The 20,733-nt window shown below is 37.0% G+C and overlaps 1 protein-coding gene across 2 annotated transcripts in view; it reads left to right on the forward strand.

Moving 5' to 3' along the window:
- Positions 1-2,348: 2,348 nt before the first annotated feature.
- Positions 2,349-20,733, forward strand: part of zmym4.1 (zinc finger MYM-type containing 4, tandem duplicate 1) — a 34,118-nt gene continuing 15,733 nt past the window's right edge. Inside the window, exons 1-7 of one of the 2 annotated variants that reach the window (XM_079441947.1) lie at positions 2,349-2,762; positions 9,898-10,458; positions 10,805-10,857; positions 10,967-11,131; positions 13,644-13,716; positions 13,847-14,084; positions 14,341-14,467. In XM_079441947.1, the coding sequence (XP_079298073.1) occupies positions 2,561-2,762; positions 9,898-10,458; positions 10,805-10,857; positions 10,967-11,131; positions 13,644-13,716; positions 13,847-14,084; positions 14,341-14,467 (1,419 nt within the window). In that variant the 5' untranslated portion in view covers positions 2,349-2,560. Of the gene's footprint in view, positions 2,763-8,104; positions 8,303-9,897; positions 10,459-10,804; positions 10,858-10,966; positions 11,132-13,643; positions 13,717-13,846; positions 14,085-14,340; positions 14,468-20,733 lie in introns of those variants that run through there. The other variant, XM_079441948.1, reaches the window with a different exon arrangement.

A 20,733-nucleotide genomic window follows, 5' to 3' on the forward strand; every position in this document is an offset into this window, starting at 1 on the left:
CTTAATGGTAGTATTTTAAATATATATATATATATATATATATATATACCTATGTATATTATCCATTCATTCCTAATTGAACATATTCTGTTGAACCTCACGTATATTTTTTTGGCCTCCTCTGATCTCACAGTATCAGTGAGCCCTGCTTGTTCACGTCAGGCCAGAGAGCGGTTTTCGAGGGGTTTTCAAAAAACCGCCATCCCCTTCTACACAAACGAGGCCCATCTTCTTCCTCCTGCAAAATTCTTGACAACACACAGACGCCTCATCAGAACTATCATCAAGTGTACATGCATTTCTCTCAGCCTCTGAAGCCTGTACCAAAGGTTGGACAGGCTTTTACTCACAGTCAGAGGCGGGCCACAGAGAGCAGAGGCCTGCAGGCGTTAGTGAGACAGCACAGGCAGCCCATAAACCTAGAGACTTTATCTGTCAGAGGAAAGACTTGCCTTCCCACCCAGCATTTGCCCACCTCTTCATCTAGCGCGCCTCGCACACAGCTACATGTGTTCTTGCCTGCAGAAGGCACCAGACAGGAGGAAGACAGGGACAGTGAGTCTGTTGATGAGGGTTTCATGGATGAGCTCGATAAAGTCACCACTCTGAGACTTCAACAAGATCCAAAGATCCCCAAACAGATAGAAAAATCACTGACGGGTCAAATGGTGCAATTAACTTCTTAGTGTCATGCCTTTATTGAAGCATTTCATGATAGTAAAAGGGAATGCATATGAAACAACATATAACTGAACACCACTACTGAGAGTTGCAGAGAAGTATGAGGCGCCACATAGGATTTAAATCAAACTTTGCTTATCAATACATAAAACACGTGCATATACACCTATAAATTACTCACATATACATGTATACTATTGGATGTTCAAAATATATATATGAAAATGAAATACACGTGCACATTAATATGAAATCCATACCAATAGCCTACATATTATGTTAGTAGCTAATGAATGCATATACACTTGTGAATAACTTGCGTATACATATAAACTTGACGCATGCATACACCTATAAACTCTAGCTAATACATACAAACACGATCCATGCATATACACCCACAACAACAATCGCACATACATATAAACTCGATGCATGCATATAAACCTATAAACACTCGCACATACATATAAACTCGATGCGCACATACACGTGTATATATGTATATGCAAGTGATTTCATATGTGGATGTCAGTGAACTTTTCAGTGTAAAAGGAAGGCATTTCAGTGTAAAAGGAAGCAGCAGCACTTCCGGCGGGACATTTGAAAATGCTTAATGTGGCTTAATGCATTAAAACAGTGTTTTTAAAAGACCAAACTCAATAAACACATTATTAATAAAGCATACGATGTATAGACAAGCAGACGTTAATAAAACACAATCTAATAGGTATACAATTAATTTCATTGTTCATTTCCAGTCAGAGCTGTATCCCTTCTAGCCACAACCGACGCAGGCAGGAGATCACAATTCAAGATATCAACTGGAAAGAAACCTTTAAGATCTCCAGACGTTTTTGTATCGCAAATAAAATTAGAGAAGTATAACAAGATTGTTCATCGTATTTATCCTGTAAAACAGGTAATTGCAAAGTTTTGTAAAGACATTGACTTGAAGTGTGTTTTCTGTAAAGAGGAAAATGAGAGTATTGCCCATTTATTTTATGATTGTATTTAAATACAAAAATATTTTGTTTTTTTTTGTTTTTTTTTACAGAGCTAATATTGAATTGCAACTCAACGAAAAGGATGTTTTATATATATATATATGAGTATACGGTTGATTTCAAAATATGGTATATTGTGAATTTACTCATCATATATGGAAAATTCTTTATTCACCAATGTAAATGGGCAGTGAAAAAAAAATAATTTTACTCATTTTAAAACAGAAATAAGTCACCACCTATACACGTTAAAAGAAACACGAAATGACAAAGCAAAAAAAAAAAACCTTTTAATTACTTTGAAGCCTTAAATCTTGTTTTTGAATAATTTGTAATTATTTGTGCTTGTTTACTGACATGTGATCTTCTTATTGCTTTTCCTATTTATTTTCTTTATGGAATTTTGATTTATGGAGTTTTGATTTAATGTAAATTGTATTGCCTTTGTATTTTCTATGTTCTTTGTTCTAAAATCTGCAATAAAAAAACCCGACGCAGGCACAGGCAGCGTCTCACAATTTTTACGTCATTTTACGTCACGAGAGGGAGTTGTTGTTTGCCGGGCTCTGCGCATGGTGCAGGCTGGTTTTCAGTAGGAGCGGTCGTGAGTCAGTGTGTTTTCGGTAGTTTTTCTATTTCAGTTTATCATCGTCATGGTAAATTATTGTGTTTGTGGAAGTTGCACAAACTCCGGCCTGTCAGGACATCGAGTCCACAGGTTTCCTAACAAGAAAAGGCACGGTGCTATCTTCCGTGCCTGGGTGCATTTTGTGCAGGTGAAGAGACGGGACTTCACTAGTGCATCTGTTTCGAAAAACTCGGTGGTGTGTAGCGTTCACTTTAGACAAGAGGATTATCGTCCCGACGATCTGATGGCGTTCAACATGGGATGCAAAAGCAAGAACCAAGTGAGACTCAGAGCTGGTGCGGTTCCTTCGGTGCACACAGCACATTCATCGGGTCCGCCCTGTCCGCCGTCAGCCTGTGGTTCGTCCGCCGCCGCCGGGAGACATGATGGTCATCAGTGGCGTAACTTTCCCTGCGTCCCAATGTTCACACTATCCATCCTAAATAGTATGTGAGATTACAATAAGTGTGTCCAAAAGCATAATATGTTGAAAAGAGTATGCCAGGCAGGCAGTGTTGCCAAATAATTTTCAGGGGAAGTTGCTAAAGCAGCGGTTCTCAATTCCAGTCCTCGCGCCCCCCGCTCTGCACATTTTGTATGTTTCTCATCGCTTCAGACGTTTGTTCTATTCGAACGTAAGTGCCCTGTGAAGTGAACATTACAGGATATTCCGCCATGATTTCAGTTCGAAGCGAACGTATAATATATTGTCAAAAGTATTGGGTCGCCCCCTTCTAATGAACATGTTTGACTACTTTAGTAATTTCCATGAGTACAATGTTTAATGTTAAAGCATATAATGATATTCTAGGGAATTGTGTGCTTCTAATATTATATCAACAGTTTGGACAGGACCCTTTTCTAATCTAACATGACAGTGCCTCTGTGTATAAGGCACAGTTCAAAAAGACATGATTGATTGAGTCAGTGTGGAAGAACTTGACTGGTCTGCAGAAAGCCAAGTCCTAATCCCAGCTGAACACCTCTGGTGTGACTTTAAATGCAGACCAAAAACTCATCACCAAACACCAATGACTTGTACATAAGGGTACTGTCATTTTAGAAACTTTCAAAACTGTTGCAACAGAGATGGAAATACAATTTTTTGAAAATTTAGAAAATTATGTTTCCATCTTTGTTGCCACAGTTAGTGCCTTTTTCTGTTCTGTCCCAACACTTTTGTCCTTATAGTGTCTATACAAGTCATTGGTGTTTGGTGATGAGTTTTCGGCTCAAGGTCTGCATTTAAAGTCACACCAGAGGAGTTTTAGGATTAGGACTTGGCTTTCTGTGGACCAGTCAAGTTCTTCCACACTGACTGAATCAATCATGTCTTTTTGAACCTTGCCTTATACACAGAGGCACTGTCATGTTAGAATAGAAAAGGCTTCTGTCCAAACTGTTGCTATAATATTAGAAGCACACAATTCCCTAGAATATCCTTATATGCTTTAACATTAAGATTTGTACTCATAGAAATTACTAAAGTAGTCAAACCTGTTCATTAGAAGGGGGTCACCCAATACTTTTGGCAATATAGTTTATATGTTCCATTCAAAGTGCATTGAAGTGTGTGAGACGTGAATTTAAATTGTATATATTTACAGATATATATTATGTCACACTGGGGGGCGGGGCACGAGGACTGGAATTGAGAACCGCTGTGCAAAAGGAAGGTTGCTTTGTTGCTAAAAGTTGCTAAATTACATTGTGATGTCATTGCGTGATGACATCATTATGTAATTACGACGCAAAAATGTCATCAAATTGCAGCATAAAATATATTTTATATGTTAATTTAGATTTGTTTGTAATGATATTAAAATATAACAATTTTTAAATACAACAATGAATTATTTTAAATTTTTTGAATAATTACAATTTACGTTTTTTAATTATTAACTAGTAAAACTACACATTCTGAACAATAAGCAGTGTATTATAAGTTAGTTAGTCTGCTACACTACACTGTAAAAATATGGCACAATCTACTCTGTTAATGTGAAGGAATTTTCCATATTGATTTTTCACAGGTTTTTTACCTGCATTTTAAATTATGCATTGTATTTTGGATTAAAGGGTTATAACGGATAACGTCCTGGAAAATTTCTAGCTTTTCCATTTTTCTAGATATTTTTCTTACGGTGTAGGCTACTAACTGATCAACAATCACAGGTACAAGCTACATACAGTGGCATGCAAAAGTTTGGGAACCCCTTGCAGAAACTGAAAATGTGAATAATTTTAACAAAATAAGAGAGATCATACAAAATGCACGTTATTTTTTATTTAGTACTGTCCTGAGTAAGATATTTTACATAAAAGATGTTTACATATAGTCCACAACATATACAAACAGCTGAAATTATTAAAATAACCCCCTTTAAACGTTTGGGAACCCTTGGTTCTTACTACTGTGTGTGGTTACCTGGATGATCTACGACTGTGTTTTTGTTTTGTGATGGTTGTTCATGAGTCCCTTGTTTGTTCTGAACAGTTAAACTGAGCACTGTTCTTCAGAAAAATCCTCCAGGTCCTGCAGAATCTTCAGTTTTCCAGCATCTTTTGCATATTTGAACCCTTTCCAGCAGTGACTGTATGATTTTGAGATCCACCTTTTCACGCTGAGGATGATTGAGGGACTTAAACACAACAATTAAAAAAGGTTCAAACCTTCACTGATGCTCCAGAAGGAAACACGATGCATTAAGAGCCGGGGGTGAAAACTTTTTGAATTTGAAGATCAAGGTAAATTGTACTTAATTTGTCTTCCAGGAAACATGCAAGTATCTTCTGTTGCTTCCGAAGGGCAGAACTAAATGGAAAAATATATATATTTCTACAAAATAAGAAAAATTTGGACATCTTCATTCTGTTCAAAAGTTTTCACCCCCGGCTCTTAATGCATCGTGTTTCCTTCTGGAGCATCAGTGAAGGTTTGAACCTTTTTTAATTGTTGTGTTTAAGTCCCTCAATCATCCTCCGTGTGAAAAGGTGGATCTCAAAATCATACAGTCACTGCTGGAAAGGGTTCAAATATGCAAAAGATGCTGGAAAACTGAAGATTCTGCAGGACCTGGAGGATTTTTCTGAAGAACAGTGCTCAGTTTAACTGTTCAGAACAAACAAGGGACTCATGAACAACCATCACAAAACAAAAACACAGTCGTAGATCATCCAGGTAACCACACACAGTAGTAAGAACCAAGGGTTCCCAAACTTTTAAAGGGGGTTATTTTAATAATTTCAGCTGTTTGTTTATCTTGTGGACTATATGTAAACATCTTTTATGTAAATTATCTTACTCGGGACAGTACTAAATAAAAAAATAACATGCATTTTGTATGATCTCTCTTATTTTGTTAACATTATTCACATTTTCACAGTTTCTGCAAGGGGTTCCCAAACTTTTGTTTACATTCAGTAAACAGCGTGCGCATGCTGAATGTACACAACGCTGATTATGTTCTGGAGTACTCTCCAAAATGGCGGAAGACGGTAACTCAAGGAGAAGAATTGTTGAATAAATTGCTATTATTTTTTTCTTTGTGCACAAAAAGTATTCTCGTAGCTTCATAAAATTACGGTTGAACCACTGAGGTCATATGGACTATTTTACCGATGGCCTTGCTACGTTTCTGGACCTGGGAACATTGCAGTTGCATTGCTGTCTACATACATTTCAGCATGCAGTAACTTTTAAAACATAATTTCCCAACAAAGTTATGGCCAATGAAAATGCTGAGTGGCTAGTAATTTTGGAAAACCACTAGCCACAGTGGCTGGTGAGCAAAAAAGTTAACGTCAAGCCCTGGATAGATTGAAAAAAAAAAAAAGCCCAGCGACTTTATTATTATTATTTAGTCATTTAGCAGACGCTTTTATCCAAAGCGACTTACAAATGAGGACAACAGAAGCAATCAATTGTAGTATTTAAACAACTAAAAACAGATCCAAAGCTAAAAGCTAAAACTTTATAAATGCTACCTGTACACATTTTAAAAATAAATTAAATAAAAATGACAAATGCATACAACAAAATTTTAAAACTTAACATTTAAATGAAAAAAAAAGCTAAAAACAATTCAAAATATTAAAGAACAAAAGGTATAGGAGTATAATAGTGATTCAAACATAACACTAAGCCAAACACCAAAAAAAACAACTATATATATATGTGTGTGTGTACAACCACACACCCATACATACATACATACATACATGTATATAAATTCTATATAATGTATTTCATTTCCATTTAGTTTGTTGAAGTATTAAAATAACTCAAATGAAATAAATCTGAAACTTAATAAAATACCTATACAGACATAATAAATTCAGACATTGTTTAACTAAAATTAAAATAGATAATAAATACAAATCACGACAGTATAGTTTATCAGTAATCCTAAGAAATATAAGAGACTAAAGAACAGAAATAACAGACTTAAGACTGGTTTTGTGGTCCAGGGTCACAAATTGCATCTACTGCTCTAAAATATGAGAAACCAATGTTTCAGGAGTTTAAGACACATGCTTATTCGATAATTGTTTTATTTTCTATCTGAATTAATGTATATGCTTTATTTTTAAAGATGAACAGTTTTTTCCAAGGTACCATAGATGCCTGTGTTTCCTGTCATACCTATGCAAAGATGTGATTTAAAAACAGTATCATAGCTATTAAATTATATTTTATGATTTATTTAACCTCAAAACGATCTCAAAGTTAAAAAGGGAGCGAACGTCTGATTTTGTGGTGGCTCTGCTTTAAAATGACATGTTTGTAATCTTAATTAAAGTGACAGGATTTTTGAAAGTGTGACAGTAATCAGTGGTGTTGAGTACTACTGTAAGGTTAACACTGCTTGGTTTAAATGTTTGGAAATGAATGAGAAATTTAGAAAAGTAATCAAATGTAATCAGTTACATTAATAAATTAACTGAAATAGTTACACTACTTATTACATTTCAAATAGTGTAACTTGTTAACTTACATTTCCAAAGTAACCTTCGCAACACAATCTGTTACATGTTAGCTAATGTGTATACATCCAAGTCTCTCACCAAGACACCTGCCCTGTTCTCATATCACACCACAACTCAGTTTGTCTCTGACCGTTATCGTGGCCAGATACCGCCTGCTACTTCTGATATTGACCCTCTCTTTGTTCAGGGTTCCTTTCTATGTGTGAAACTTGTTCAGATGTTGAGTCTTTTTGTGTTCATATTGACGTTGAGCAATATGATGGATGGAAATAAACAAAGACTACAGAATACCCTTAAAAAGATTTTGAAATTGAGAGGCAGTTTATTTTTTGCTGAAAATTAACCATGGTTTTACTACAAATAAAACCAAAAAACCAAGGTTGCTATAGTTAAACCATGGTAACCACAAATTAACCATGGGTTTGCAACACTAACCATAGTTTAACCATAGTATTTGTAGTAAAACTATGGTTATACAAATGGTAGTCAATACGCCAAAAGAAACATGGCTACTATTTTACTATAATAAAACCATGGTTAATTTTCGTACAGTGATAACTGCTGGAGAAAAAACACCAGCTTAAGCTGATCAAGTTATAGCTGTTTTTTTTCACCAGGGTAACGATCGTTTATTTACTCAGGCATGTTTAATCAACCATGTTAACCGATTCAATACAAACAAATGCGAAAATTCAGCAGAGTGGCTGTATTGTAACTGAATCATTGAAATGAACTGCTCGAAGGAACCGATTCGCGGAAATGAATCGATAGCGAAGAACCCATGTTGTGCGCCTCACCCATAATGCACTGCAGCACGCAGAGGGGAAGAGCTTTCGCGGGAGAGCAAGCCAATCCTTCCAGCTAGTTTTCTGTTTCGGCAACTTTTGCAGTATTTTGGTGTTTTAATGCAGAAGTAATCAACCGTGCATCTTGCAGTGGTTATTTATCGACTGTCTTTTGAGAGGTATTGTTAAAAGAATCCGTCAGGCGTTTTGAGGTGAGTGTTTGAACTGTTGAAAAGGTTGGCCCGTGTTTTGTTTATCATCTTTGCAGAGATTCGCTGCAAAATATACATGCCCTGCAGCGTGGTTCACCTTTATACGCTCGGTCTGGCTACAGCTTATTTTACATTTATGTTTTAAAGCCTTATGTTGGAGTATTTTGTTGTTTTTCTCATTCCTATCGAATAGCGAGCTAACGACAATAGAACGGCGTGTTCATAACAAAACAGAATTAAGGCAGTATTGAGGTTTGGGAGTATTGTTTGGTTTGGTATGGTATGTATGATTAGCCTGTGACGATATTAGCCAAAGATGCATGTTTGCAGTCCTGTTACTTCATGCCTTGTGCAGCAGTTGCAAAAGTACAGTAGCGCTTGCTGCAGACAGTAAGACTAAAGGTTTATTTGCAGGGTGTAATGCTTCTGTAACCCCATAACAATAGTCTATATGTGTATACACACTAATAAGCACAATGATAAAATTTGTCATATTTTATGGAGGAAAATAACATTTATTATAAAAATATGTTCCGATTACATTTGCAAAACCTGATAAACGCTTTAAAACGTTCATCATGACTTGACTTAAACTTTCTTCTCTTGTATCCGAGTCCATCTCAAAGTCTCTGTTCCCATTTTGGATGGTATCAGTGATCTCTTACACACATGATGAGACGGTCTTTCTTGGCTGGTGACATTCTAAAATTGGAAAAAATGTTTCCTAGTTTCCAGGCTAAAAATATTGGTGCAAATTAATCCCAATCACACACGTTTTAAAGTATCCACCCATTCACAGAATTCACACAATACTGTCTGATAGCTTATTGTGTCCTTTAGTTATCATGCTAATAAGCACTGATACTCACACACTCCAAAACACTATCACCTGTCCCTCATGGAGCAACCAGCTATTTGGGAAAATAAGCAAAACCTAAAAAAAAAAAACAACAGGGCGTTTTATAAATAAGACACAGTCTGAAATATTGCTACACAAATGCTTTAAAATTCTCAAATTTATTCTTCAACTTTAATTTATTTAATCAATCTTGATTTAATCTCAAAATGGTAACAAAGACATTTAAAACCTATGAATGATCAAAAACGGTATGTTTCTATTAAAAATATAAGTTTTTTTTGTTCACATGGAACAAATGAGAAGCGCAATTCATCCATGTAATGTGCTTGGTGCACAGGCAAATTTTGCTACCCTTTAACCCAAAGTTGTAAAATTACAATACTGACATGAGCTCATAATCTAAAAATGATCAATGCATTCAACAATACTTTAAAATCTACATAATCTAGACATATTACAGAAAATGGGAAGTTCGCAGGGCGTGCGAGTTTATGGCCAAGTAAACAGGCCTATTTTTAAAATCTAGCATCCAATAGCATTGCAAGGGTAAACAATAGGATCTATTCGTTTTGTAAGGGAAATAAACAAAAACATACTTTTCATATAAAGTTCATTACTTTAGTCGAGCTTAACTGATGTTGTAATATTACAACAGTGGACCTTACAGGGTTAAGAAAGTTTGGCATGATTGTTGAGCTCTGCTTTACGAACAAATGTCTTAATTTCTCACTTTCAGGAGTGAAGTCTGGCCCCTCACAGTCTACAGAGACGGTTTCACCGCTGGGCTCTACGTCTGTCGCAGGTGTCCCTATGGCTAGTGAGGATTCAACAGAACAACTTCCAGGAGATGCAGTAGGTTCAGAAGTGAAGCCAGATGTAGTGGAGTCATGCCTGCTGGATGCCACTGAGGTTGGTGTAAATGAACCAAAACTTCAAAACAGCCTTATGGAAAGCCAACAGATGGAGCAGGAGGAAGTAGCGAAGCTTCCAGAGGAGATGGAGGAAGATCCGGATTTAATACAACTGCCGGGTGTGGACCAAGAAAACGGACCAGAAAAGAGCAGTGTAACTAACCAGAACGAAGAAGAAGAAAATTGCACACAGGAACACTCTGAGCAGAAGAATGCTGGAGAAGAAAACAAGAAAGAAGTGAGGAACATAGCAGAAGATGCAGCACAGTGTTCAGAAGAGCTTGTGATCGCTAAAGTCGAAGACTTTACCAATGAATTGACAATAGATGTGGACCAGGCTGAGGATCGCGATGGGAGAATGGAGGTAGATGGATCAGATGATGCAGGTTGGTGTGAACTTTTTGCCTGTTACAACATATGTCCCATTGAGATGAGTTGCAAACACATTTTGGTAGTTACTGATATTGATTTATGATTCTGTGTATTGATAAGTGTTCATTTCTGAACATTATTCCACAGCCATGGAAAAGCATTCCATGAAATTCAAAATGTAGTTGAATTTCTAAATATGTGTTTTTAGAATGTTTTAATAATATATTGAAAATGAAATGCCTGTTTTAGATGCAGCATAATGTTGCTTTATATTAATATTTTTTTATGCATGTATTCATTTAACAAAATAGAACTGAGGAACACGGTTGACTTTTTCTACATAATTTTTACATTTAACAGGAACATCTTTCCCTAATCCTATAAAAAGAGAGAAAACGGAACCATCTGTCGTGGTAAGCATGATCACGGTTTTATGTTTACCATTGAAGTTCACTGAGTTTGCTTGTTAATCCATGGAGGAAGTAAACTCCTAAAACTGAAATCCTCTCCATCTAAATCCAGCAAACACAGTCAGTGTTAAAAACTGATATGAAACCTCAAGTGGCCCAGCTCTCTGCTGCCCTACCAGTGAAGGTGAAGGATGAGCCAATGGACGAGGAATATGAGAAAGCATCGGTGTCACTGCGCCCAGAGGAAAACATTAAAGATGAGCCTGATACAGCAGCTGTGAGTTTCACCACTGATTTCTGCCTTTTATTTTTTTTAAAGGGGTCATATGATGCGACTTCAAGTTTTCCTTTCTCTTTGGAGTGTTACAAGCTGATTGTGCATAGAAAAGATCCCTGAAGTTGCAAAGACTAAAGTCTCCAAACCGAAGAGATATTCTTTATCAAAGTTAAGACTCTGCCATGCCCCCCTAAAACGGCTCGTTCAAACACGCCCCCACATCTTGACGTCAAGATGTGGAAATATTTGCATAATGCAGCCCAACTGTTCACGCAAAGATAGAAGTTGTGGTTTCAGTAACCGCAGTAGTGTTGATGAAGCCATGACAGGGAGACGCTGTGTGTTTCTAGGTGAAAGCAAAAGCACATTATTTGACCTTCTGAAAGTAGATGATTTAGGAATCATTAATATTACTTACAACAGAACAGCAACGCATTTTATGGACGACCGTTTCGTGAACCTAGGAGAGGAGGTAATTCTGACTTTGCCATTACAATCTGGCGCTTCTGATTCTGATGTGTTTTATTAGTTTGTATTTGCTATTGGTTGTTTAAATGCGGAATTTTGTGCATCGTGTGTGAGAGGGAGAAACGGTCACACAATCGTGGCTTGTGTGCAAACACATATGAGCTTCATCACTGTGTCTGTCACGCGACTCTGTTCCCCTCTCGGCTTGAACTGATGGTAAAACTAAGGACGTTATTTACTGTCTGTCTTTACTCTTAATTTTGAAAGCTGAAGCTGGCGATTATGGAAAGGGCCGTTACATTTCAGACGCAGTTTGTGGTGTTTGGCCAATCAGAGCAGACTGCACTTGTCGGAAGGAGTGGCTTTGTAGAAAACGAACCGTTTGAGAGCATCATATGACCCTCTTAAAGTTAAGGTACCAATGCATTTGAGGATTGATTTTATTTTTTTTTATACTTTTTGTGTTCATTGTCTATGTTTGTAACTATACCAGTTCTCTGAAAAATCAGCACAGGAGTATGGATATGTTTTACAAAGTCCAACATCAGAATGCTTGTATAGATGGTATTACTTTATTCTATAAAACTATAAAATGTTGCAATATACAGTGCCCTCCATAAGTATTGGAACAGTAAAGACAAAATTGCTCTGTTGGCTGTGGAGTCAAGATATTTGCAAATATGATTAAAAGATGAATATGAGACAAAACTACAGAATGTCACACTTTATTATTAGCCGCTTCAACAAATACGTTTTAACAAATAAAAAGAACAGTACTTCTATCCCACAGTTCATCCCACTCATTGATGTGAGCATAAGTATTGGGACAGTTGAACATAAGCAGATATAAAAGATTAAAAGCTATTATTTAGTTGCAGATCTCTTGTGCACAATCACAGCAGTGAGTCTGTGACCCATAGACATCACCAGACTCTTGGTCTCATCCTTTGAAATACTTTTCCCAGCCTTTAATGCAGCCAATTCCAATTGTTGCTTGTTTTGGGGAGTTTCTGCCTTTACTCTCCTCTTCAGCTGGTGAAATTCATGTTCAATCGGATTTAAATCTGGAGACTGACTTGGGCAATCTAACACTTTCCATTTCTTTGCCCTTATAAATTCCTTGACTGAACTTTCAGGGTGTTTTGGGTCATTGTCCTGATGCACTATGAAGCATTTCCCAATTAATCTGGTGGCATTTTCTTAAATATTGCAAGATAGTTTTGTACCCTTCCAAATTCATTCTGCTACTGTCATCATACATTAAGTCATCAGTAAAGATAAGAGAGCCTGTTCCAGAGACAGCCATGCATGCCCATGCCATGACACCACCTCCACCATGCTTTACAGATGAGGCTGTATGCTTGGGATCATTTGCAGTTCTCTTTTTTTTTTTCTCCACATTTTTGCTTTCCCATCACTTAGATAAAGGTTCATCTTTGTCTCATCGGTCTATAAACACAGTTCCAAAACTCTTCTGGCTCACCTTTGTGCTTTTTTGCAAACTCTAATCTTGCCTTTCTATTTTTGGTGCTGGTCAGAGGTTTGCATGGTAGTTGTTGGTTGCTGGTGGTTTCCAAACTCTTGATTTCTCCATGCCCTTTGTTTTTGCTAGAGCTCTAACTGACTTCCTCTTTTCTTTTAGCATCCAAACTGCTTGCTTTTCTCTCAAAGTCAGCTCCCTCATCTTCTTCCTGGTTTGTGTGTCATCATCGAATGCAAGATTCAGAATACAGAAGTAATGGATATAACTGATACGACACATTCCCTGCTTTTAATATCTGAAGAATTAATGCAACAGGACACAGCTGATCACTTAGAAAGACCTGTGAGGCAACTGTTCAATACTTATGCTCACATCAGATAGAGGGATGAAACTCTAAAAGACATCTGTGTGTTGAATCACCCAATAATAAAATGTGACCTGATGAATTAAATAACAGTACCCCTGATTTAACCTTAAGAAATGTAAATTCAGCTAATTTTTCATTGCATCTTCCTTTTTTTATTTATTTTTTTTATTTTATTTTTTTCTACATGTTTTCAGGAGTTCAAACAGACACCTGATTCGATCAAGATCAGCGCAGTTTTCTCTGTAGGAGGAAACACTTCATCCATTGGTATGACCCCTAAAATATATTGTTGTTCTTTTATCATTTACTATATGAGTGAATAGACGTTGTGATAAATGGTTCAATTAATTGATTAATTTTCTTGTTATTTTTCTACAATTTTTCTTTGTGACTGCAGTTCCAGCAGCCGCTCCAGCTAAGGTGGCACCAGTTCCTACACTATCTCTTCATTCTCTGGCCCCTGCCAATCCAATCGGTGTGGTCTGCACAGGATGTAACAAAGTCCTGTTAAAGGGACAGACGGCTTTCCAGCGCAAAGGCTGTCCCAAACTCTACTGTTCACCTCACTGTCTCTGCACCACCTCTAATGTGGTGGTCAAGATACCTCAGAAGAAACAATGTCACCACTGCCACAAGTATGCCTACAAGTCTTGCTTTAATTTTTTTCTAAAATGTAACTTTTAAAATGATCACACCAGGTCCATTACATCGTATTGCATTTAAATACCTTTTTTAAATATGGACTTTTAACTTACCACCCTAAAACCTAACCAAATTATAATAACATACTCCTTTATTTAAAAAATACAATGAATAATACATAACAGAAATTGAAGCACAGCAATGGTGTTTAACATACCCTTTATAGATACAAATCCTCTTTCCCTGCAGAGACGTTGAGCCGAAGGATGTGATCAATGCCCCGGTGGACATGTCAGGGACTGTGAAGGAGTTCTGCAGTCAGAAATGCCTCAGCGCTTTGAGCTTCAAGTGCAGTGTGTGTCAGAAGACAGGAGTGGTAAGTGGCCATCTCTATTTGTGCAGGTGCGGATCGCTGCTACTGAAAATGTGGCCTGTAAAATAAATCATGTTTTGCCCCTAAAAACCTGCTCACAATAAAACACATTAAAACATTTGAATTTGGATGAAGAGGGGCCTGTTTCATAAAACAAGTTTACCAAATAAGCCATGTTTATTTCAGTTAGTCTTGTCTTATTGTCAACTGATTTGGTTCAAAATTAGTCAGACTGACTGAAATAAGCCTGGCTTGTTTGTTAAACTTGTTTTATGAAACAGCCCCCAGGTGTTACTTTGTTCAAAGTGATACAAATATTTACACGCCCCTGTAATGATTTCATGTACTTGTGCACATGCATACCACGACAACGGCAGCACTTTCACTGCTCATAGTGCTTTTATCTACATATTTAAATTTTATCTACATATACATATGTATACCATGTCTCGTTCCCTCCTCTTCAATGTAACCGGACACATTTTACTTCCTTTGTTCTATCACAAGTGGATGCACTGAATAATATTAGTGCCAAACATTTTGGTGTGAACAAGTCTTAAATTTAGGTGATCTGGGTACTGTGAAATCTTCCTTTTTCGCTATCTTTTCTGGATGTACTCAAAAACAAACAACTCGTATGTAATTTGAGTTCCCATAATAAATTGCACAAAAACAGTTTGATTAGTTTGATCCAGTCAAGAATTTTTTTTTTTCGCTCATTGAACGTGTTAGAGCGGTTACACATCAAGTAACATCTGACTGACTCATTGAACCGCAGGTCTTTAATTGTATTTAACCCCCTTGAGGCTTCAGCGTGATGACTACCTTTTTACATTTAGTCAGTTGGCAGACGCTTTTATCCAAAGCGACTTACAAATGAGGACAATAGAAGCAATCAAAACCAACAAAAGAGCAATGATATGTAAGTGCTTGACAAGTCTATTTTCTATTGACTCAAGGTGCTCTTGGTATTTATGGTTATGCAGATATAATGAAGACATAATTCAAAACTATAATAGGTCTGCTATCATTTGTGGCCACTTAAAATAAAATTACTTTTGTGAAATGCAGTAAACAGTCAATGTGTGCTTCCGCCATCTCACATATATATATATATATATATATATATATATATATATATATATATATATATCAATAACTTGTGCATCATGAAGAATATATTTGGTTGTTACTTATCCAAAACAAATAGCTCTGCTTTATAGTGGCTCAGGAATGATCTAAAAAATCTCAGTTGCTCTTCTTTTGATATCTTGTGAAAGCATAACTAAACTGAATGCAAGCATTTGATAGATGTTTGAATAATAACTAAAACGTGGCATGTATGAAAGCAAATATGAAAAGTGTGCGTTCATATTAAAATGAACTTGGTGGTGGTGCTCCACGTTGGTCAATAATTGTTTATTTGGGGGGGGGGCTAATACCACTAATAAAAATATTTTCTTTTGTTTAAAACCTGTTAGCCTGCACCAGAGCGACCTCGCACTGAACGCTCTTTGTTTGCATGTGTCATTGTTTTCTAATAGAATAAATGAAACGGGACAAAGTTAATCTTTACAAACTATATATCATTCTGAGGGTCTAAGCCTCAAGCATCGACGACAGATCGCTGTTTTTCGATGGAAAGCTTATAAGGAATGAGTGGCACAAATTTGCTACATTTGTGTAAGCAGTACACATCCAAACACGCAGAGTAAAAAAGCCGTACGTACCTTTATCATTGTAATAACGAGCCACAAACGTGTCCACTGCTGAAATCCCAGTTTAGTTAGAGAGGTAAGGGTCCACAGAAAAACATCCCAGCGAGCACTTTTAGTCCAGCGAAACAATAACGTTGTAATAAGGATGAATATTCCTTTGTTTACGTTTCATTTCTTCAGAGAGTTATTGTTCGCGTCCGTTATGGAATAAATTACGCTCAAAAACAGCGTCTTGGTGGTAAAAAAACAAAACGATTTTGTAGAATACGGTCTTACAAACATAATGAGACCGTCTACGGAAAAAAAAAGTCTCAGAAAAGCGGAATATAGATTATTTGAATTTGGCGCTCCCTCCTGCCGGCAGTGACGCTTCTGTGACGCACGCTGTCATCTGAGCGGGGCATAACTTAGCGATCTGCTTTATCCATAAAAAACTGTTTTTTTTTTTCTTCTAAATTTTTTATATGTGTGTGTGTGTATTGTGTGGGGAATGTGGCCGTGTCTGCATGATTATAATCTGTATGGACGCACATCAGCGTGTTTATTAGCGACTCTATGACGGCTATCATTGTGATTCATTGATCAGCTATTATTGATTATATGGCCCATCTGTTTGATTATAATCTGAATGGAAGCACATCAGCGTGTGTTTACTGACTCTATGACCATGTCTGGCAATATCACTTCACGTCTGGCAGTGATATTTATCATTGTAATAACGAATAACGAAGAATACTTCAGTATACATACTATATACAAAGCATTTTTTTCTATTTTTTTTCCTTTTTTATTACTCAAATAATTATTTTTGTATTTTTTAGTGCTCAAATAAATCTGTCTATTATTTTATAATTGAAAAACTATGCAGGAACATGTATAATGGCTAAAATAGCTTGTATAATTCTGTAATCCATTTGGTGGTTATTTTTCCTCAAACAGGGGGGTGGGGGGACTATAAATAGTTTCAGAAAAAATATTGCAGGAATCTCATTTTTCATGGTATCTTCTTCAAATTTGAAATATGAACTGATGAGACACATGGCTTTCGATCCATTACTTTTCTGGATTGCTCCAGGACTTATTTCATGTATTTGTATATGAAATAAAAAAACATTCAGTGTGGAAAAATATTTTTCAAGGCACGTCAGTGTCTATAACTTTTTATCTTTTTGAGCATTATCAACTCTGGATGATAGATAGTAAAGCCCAGAGTCTCTTCTTTCCAAAGATACCTAATTTGTTTGTGTAAGCACACTTTGTCACAAACTGTTACCATTTTAATTCAGGTAGGTTATTTTCACCTGCGAGGCCCTAAATGGGGTTGAAGGTTAACAGGTTAACAAATTTACTTGTAAAAAAACGACTTTTGCTAGCATCTTTCCTCAGGTAGGTTGTGTGTTGTAGCTCATTGTCTCTCGCTCTGAGGTCTGGCTCATGAATAACTTTAACTGCCTGCTCGACCAAATGGTTGAGCACATTTTGAATCACTATATTTTATTGAGAGGAGTACATATCTTAACTCAAGCTGATTTAGCCATCTCTACCATCTGGTTGAGGTATGTTATGCCAAAAAAATCCACTAGATGTCACAAGGTCAATCAACAGCACTTGTCACAACACTTCTTCTAACTTGGATGTCAGAAACCAAAAAAATCACTCTTGCCATGTGAACTGTTCTTGGTGAAATTTTGCAAGGTAAGCATATTTTTTTGACATATTACACTGTAAGAGCCCTAACTTTACAAAATTGTTACATGGTGCCATGAAAAAACTTTAGTATATTTTTAATAATTTTTCAAAAACGTGCTCAACCAAATGGTTGATTTGTCTCTTTAAGGTAAAAGTAGAAAAGCTAATGTTTTCAGATCATCCATTTCTGCAGTCAGAATGGACTATTTGCTGAGAAATATAAACTTCTGATCATTCATAGCTATGGATATGACACAGCTATTGTTATTTCTTCATGAATATACTGAGTTAATTTCTTAAGTATGCATTTTTTGCCACTTTTGTATATTTTCTTAAGTAAATATAATGAATTCCTAGAATTAATGTGTGGAAATCATAATTGTCAGTGGCATTTACTTCTTAAATGACAAATGCTGGTGTACTAACATTAATAAAATTGGAAGTGATTATTTATTTTTGTTGTTGTTGTTTTTTACAATTACTAGATGGATGTCAACAGTTTCTATGGTAAAAGAATGCGCACTCTTCAGGCCCTTGTACCAGAAAACCCCCAAGACTCTGATGCTGATCTCAGTGATGTAGATGACCCAATAGAGGATCCTGATTATCACCCCATCCGAGAAGAGGTAGCTGGTGACAGTTCTTTTGAGTCCCTGGACGAAGATGATGCTCCCTCAACAAGCACATCCTCGACAAAGCTTCCATGTAAAAAAAGAAGAAAAGGAAAACACACTCTAAAAACAGTTTCCTTGAAGGAGCCAGAGGATACCCCTGGCTCAAGTTCCCCCTCAGGCCCACACAATGGCACAAGAAGAATCTGGAAGCATGAAGACATTGAGGAATTCCAGGTCACAGAATCAAGATTTGAACCCCCTGTGGATGTACAGTCACCTTTCCAATACTTCAAAATGCTCTTCACTGATGAGATGATTCAGCATGTTGCTCATCATACCAACCTGTACTCTGCCCAGGAGCTGGGGGATCCAATCAAGACCAGCCCAAAAGAGATTGAAGATTTTCTTTCCATGCTTCTCTTTATGGGTGTTTTCAAATTTCCATCGCTGGAGGATTACTGGCACCATGAGTCACGCTTCAGTGTGATAGCTGATATCATGCCAAGGAAGAGATTCCAGCTGTTACGTCGTTATATTCATTTCAATGACAATCAGAAGTGCAGTGAGAATCCAGATCGATTTTACAAAATCCGTCCACTCTTTGAGATGGTTCGCAAGCAGTGTCTCCTGATACCATCCACTTACAAACACAGTGTGGATGAGGTCATGATAGGATATAAAGGCACAAGAGCTGGCACCCTCCGCCAATATATTGGCAATAAACCAGATAAGTGGGGCTTTAAAGTCTTCTGCAGAGCCAGTTCCTCTGGCATCATCCATGACCTGCTGCCATATCAAGGGGCATCCACATTCTTCAGTGTCGCTCTCAGTGAGGAGGAGCAGATGCTACCTTTAGGAGCCAAAGTGGTGACAGCACTATGCAAAACTATACAACAGCCACGTCTTTCTGTTGTCTTCTTTGACAACTTTTTTACAAGCTTTAAATTGGTCCAGACCCTGCAAACCTCTTTGGGTGTCAAGTGCATCAGCACCGTCCGACCAAACCGCACTGGTGGAGCTCCTTTGATGACAGATAAAGAGCTGATTAAGAGAGGGCGTGGGTCTTATGACTACAGGTCTGCTGAAGGGGTGATTGCAGTAAAATGGTTTGACAACAAATGTGTCAACCTTTTGAGCAATGCCAGTGGGATCATGCCTCTTTCAACTGTCAAACGGTGGTGCAAAGAATCCAAGGAAAAGATCACTGTCCCGTGTCCATCACTCATCCCTGCTTACAATGAGCATATGGGTGGGATTGATCTTTCTGACATGCTGGTACACTTGTACAAGACTCCAGCCAAGTCAAGGAGATGGTACATACCCCTCTTTGGATACATCCTTGATCTGTCCATTGCAAACTCCTGGCTGGTGTACAAGAGGGACTGTGGCCTACTAAATGAGAAAGCAATGCCTCTCAAACGGTTCCGCCTGGCAGTTGCCCATAGCTTGAGCCAGGTAAACAAGCCTGCACCCAAAGTTGGCCGACCATCATCCAGATCTCCACCACCACCAAAGAAACACTACACCCCAAGACCCTCACTCCCAAAACCGCAACCAGATGTGCGATATGACAGTTTGGGACATTGGCCACAACACTGTGACAAGCGGGGGCGGTGCAACTACTGTCCGAAGGGTGTGTCAAGATGGAAATGTCAAAAATGCAATGTTTTCCTGTGCTTGAACGCAAACCAAGAATGCTTTGCAGCATACCACCAGAAATAGGGGGGGTGGATCTCATGTTCAGGAAGCAGTCGTGCTGTTGCACCATTTCACATGTAAGAGATGTTGCTGAAATGTTTTACAATCCCTAGTGTTTTATATTGTTTGAACGATTGTTTCTAATGTTGGCTTACACTACACAGCATTGCTGGTTTACAAAGAAATGTTCATTTATCTAAAAAAAAAAAAGAAAAAACAATCCTGTTGCACTACCACACTTGACGGCGTGTTTCTTGAAACATAAAAGCCTAAAATGCCATTATATTACGATATTTTTTTTTTTTTTTTTTTTTTTTTTTTTTTTGAATGCAGAAAGAATGTAATGTTTTTGGTTTTGCTACTTTTAGTTATTTATTTTTGTTTATTGTTAAAAAAAACAAGAAAAACATAATTTCCTGTGTTAAAATGAAAACCTGAAATATTTTATGGAATACTTCAATAAATAAAGATTCAATACACAAATATTTTATTTTGATTGTTTTTAAATAAATTAGTATTATAGTTCATATTTTCTGATTTTCATAGTATA

This window comes from Barbus barbus (assembly GCF_936440315.1).
Source record: "Barbus barbus genome assembly, chromosome: 19".
NCBI classification, from domain to species: domain Eukaryota; kingdom Metazoa; phylum Chordata; class Actinopteri; order Cypriniformes; family Cyprinidae; genus Barbus; species Barbus barbus.